The 3,027-nt window shown below is 72.3% G+C and overlaps 1 protein-coding gene across 1 annotated transcript; it reads left to right on the forward strand.

Moving 5' to 3' along the window:
* Positions 1-194: 194 nt before the first annotated feature.
* On the forward strand, positions 195-2,829 carry LOC118158220 (AMP deaminase 2-like; the record flags this gene model as incomplete). The annotated part of the gene is made up of 4 exons (XM_035312847.1): positions 195-620; positions 1,764-1,895; positions 2,292-2,422; positions 2,723-2,829. Coding segments are annotated over 4 exons (762 nt in total), but the record flags the coding sequence as incomplete, so codon positions are not given.
* Positions 2,830-3,027: the final 198 nt, after the last annotated feature.

Genomic DNA, 3,027 nt, shown 5'->3' on the forward strand with positions numbered 1-3,027 from the left:
GGGGGGGGGCGCAGATGGGCCGGGGGGGGGAGGGGGGTGCGGTGCTGGTGGGGGGTCGGAGCCGTGTCCCCGGGGGCACGGCGCGCTGCGGGGGGGCGGGGGGGAGCTGCTGGAGGTGCCGATGCGTTGGGGAGGGGGCAACGCGTCCTGGGGGGGGGGGTGCGGGGGGCAGCACCGGCCCCCGGGGGCTGCAGCCCCCACCTGGGGGCGAGCCCCCCGCCCTGCCGCGGGGCCGGCTGCTCCGACAACCCCGGGCCGCCTCCCCCTCCTCCTCCCCCTCCCCTTCCTCCCCCCCCCCCTCCTCCTCCTCCTCCCGCTCCGCGCCCACATCCTCCCTCCGCCCCATCCTCTTCCTCGGGCCGGCTTCCGGCCTGCCTCCGCCGGGGACTTTGGTCCAGCCCCGGTTTCCTGCATCAATCATCAACCAGGGGAGGGAGCCGGCGGCCAGCGCTCGGCCCCGCCGCCGTAAGAGTCCCGCGGGGCCCCGGGGGCCGCCCCCGCCCCCCCGCTCCCCCCCCCACCCCGTTACCCCGCCGCCCCCGGAGCCACCATGTCCTCGGCCGCCCCGGCCAAGTTCCCCTTCAAGAAGCGGGGCAGCCTGCAGACCCCCGGCCCCGCAGGTGAGCCCCCCCCAACTAGGGGCGCCCCCTCCCCAGACCCCCCCCACGCGCAGCCCCTGGGGCGGCCCAGGCCGATGGGGGGGGGGGCAGCGACCCGGGGGGGGGGCGGGAGCTGATGCGGTGCCGGGGGGGAGTTCGGGTGGTGGCCCCCCGGGGGGGCTTTGGGGGTTTTATTTTTTGGGGGGGTGTTGGGGGCTGTGCGCCCATCACCGAGGCATCGGGGCTGCTCGGCGGGGGCTCCTCTCAGCCAGGGGTGGGGGCCGGGGGGTGCCGGTGGTCCCGGGCAGTGCCGGGTGCCCCCCCCGATGGCAGCGGGGGGCGGGGGGGGGGGGCTCTGCGGCGGTGCCGTGGCGCAGCGGCTGTGCGCGCTGGTGGGGGGGGAGGAGGAGGAGGAGGAGGAGGAGGAGGAGGAGGAGGAGGAAGGCTGGGGCTGGCTTGGATGTGGGCCCAGGGCACCCCCGGCACACCCGGCAGTGGGGGGGGGGCAGCAGCCCCTGTGGGTGCTGGGGTTGGGGGGGCTTCGTGTGTCAGTCCCTGGGGGTATCGGGGCGCTGGGTGGCGGTGGCACGGGGTGACGGTGGCACAGGGCAGGTGATGGATGGCACCCCGCTGGTGGGATGCTCACGGGGGGGGCTCAGGGGGGCTGTCGGGGCTGTTCTCGGACTCGGGTGGCACAAGGTGCTGGGCACGTCCTGGTGGCGGTGGCACAGGGTGACAGCGGTGTTGCAGGTGGCACAGGGCGCCGGGCATGTCCCGGCAGCACAGGGCTCGCTGGGTGGCACCGGACAAGCCCGCGGTGCCGTGGGGTGATGCATGGGGTGACACGGGCACCCGAGCTGCCACCAGTGCCTGACGAGGGACGGAGCGTGGTGACCCAACCCGTGTGGGCACCCGTGGCAGTGCCCCGGGGGGTCCTGGCCCCGTCCCTCAGCCCCTCTCTCACTAACGATGCTGGCTCGTTATGTCCCCTGACGGGTGACGAGGGAGCTCCTACCCTTGCGCTGCCTCAGTTTCTCCCCCACCACTGTGGGACCAGGATCCCAGTTGCAGGGGCCTGGAGGGGGGCTGGATAACGCCTCCCTGCCTGGGCGCGGGGCGCAGGCAGCCCCCCACTCCATGCTCACGCTGTGCCTGTGCCTGCAGAGTTGCGGGGGGGGGCCGGGGTCCCGGCCCCTGCAGTCGGCGCGCTCCCTGCCCGGGACACCCCACTGCCTGAAGCACTTCCCTGTCGACCTGCGCACCTCCATGGATGGCAAATACAAGGAGATCGCTGAGGTGGGTCCTCCCTGCACCCCAGGCTTGCCAGGTCTCAGACTGGGGGGGGCTTCACCTCTCCTTTCCCCCGGGACGCAGCAACAGCCTGGCGTCCATCCCCCTGCCCGCGGAGGGGCCGCGGTGGCAGGGAGGGACCCCACGCACCCGATTGATGCCAAACCCGTGTCCCCCACTCAGGGCTCTGCAGTGGGTCGGGGCTGGGGGGGAACCCCACGGCTGTTCCCCTTCCACCCCCGAGGTTGCGTCCCCCCAGCCCGACAGCGTGGCCTCCTCGGTGTCCCCATGCTGTGGGCTGAGGCTGAACGCAGCTCATAGCACGGGCGGAGGGCAGGGCTGGTGGCAGGGCTGGGTGCGGGCTGAGACCCGGCGCAGCTCACGGCAGCGGTGGGCCCGCAGGAGCTGTTCTGCCGCTCGCTGGCCGAGAGCGAGATGCGGACGGCGCCCTACGAGTTCCCCGAGGAGAGCCCCATCGAGCAGCTGGAGGAGCGGCGGCAGCGCCTGGAGCGCCAGATCAGCCAGGACGTGAAGTAAGCCGGGGTCCCCCTGGGACAGGTCCCCACACGGGGACAGCCACCGCCCTGGGTACCGCGGGCACCCCGGCCCTGCTCTGGGGGCTGTCAGTCCTCTGTGCCAGCTCTGTGTCCTCTCCTCTCCCGTGGGTGTTGCGCTTGCTGTCTTATTTTTCTTTCTTTTTTTTTTTTTTCTGGTTTCTGTGTGGTTTTGTTGGGTTGGGCATTAATGGGGTGTTTTCTCTCCCCCTCCCCAACGCCCTGGCCCCTCTCTCCTCCTGGCTGTCCCCTCCCGGCTGTCCCCTCCGCTGTCCCCAGACTCGAGCCCGACATTTTGCTCAGAGCCAAACAGGACTTCCTGAAAGTTGACAGTGCTGCGGACTTACAGTGAGTGTTTGGCTCGGTGACACCGGGGGCTCGGGGTCCCCCCAGCCCCACTCTGGCCCCCCCCACCGCTCCCCAAACACAGAGCCGAGAGGTGCCCCCAGCCCTGCTGCCAAGGCTGGCAGTGAAGGGGTTAATGCGCCCGGGGGGGGTTTAGGGATGGGGGATTTGGGGTGAACTGGGGTCCGTGCTGGTGGCATGGGGCAGATCTGTCCCCAGCCTGGCCCTGTCACCCCCCC

This window comes from Oxyura jamaicensis, assembly GCF_011077185.1.
Source record: "Oxyura jamaicensis isolate SHBP4307 breed ruddy duck chromosome 22 unlocalized genomic scaffold, BPBGC_Ojam_1.0 oxy22_random_OJ71489, whole genome shotgun sequence".
In the NCBI taxonomy this organism is placed as follows: Eukaryota; Metazoa; Chordata; class Aves; order Anseriformes; family Anatidae; genus Oxyura; species Oxyura jamaicensis.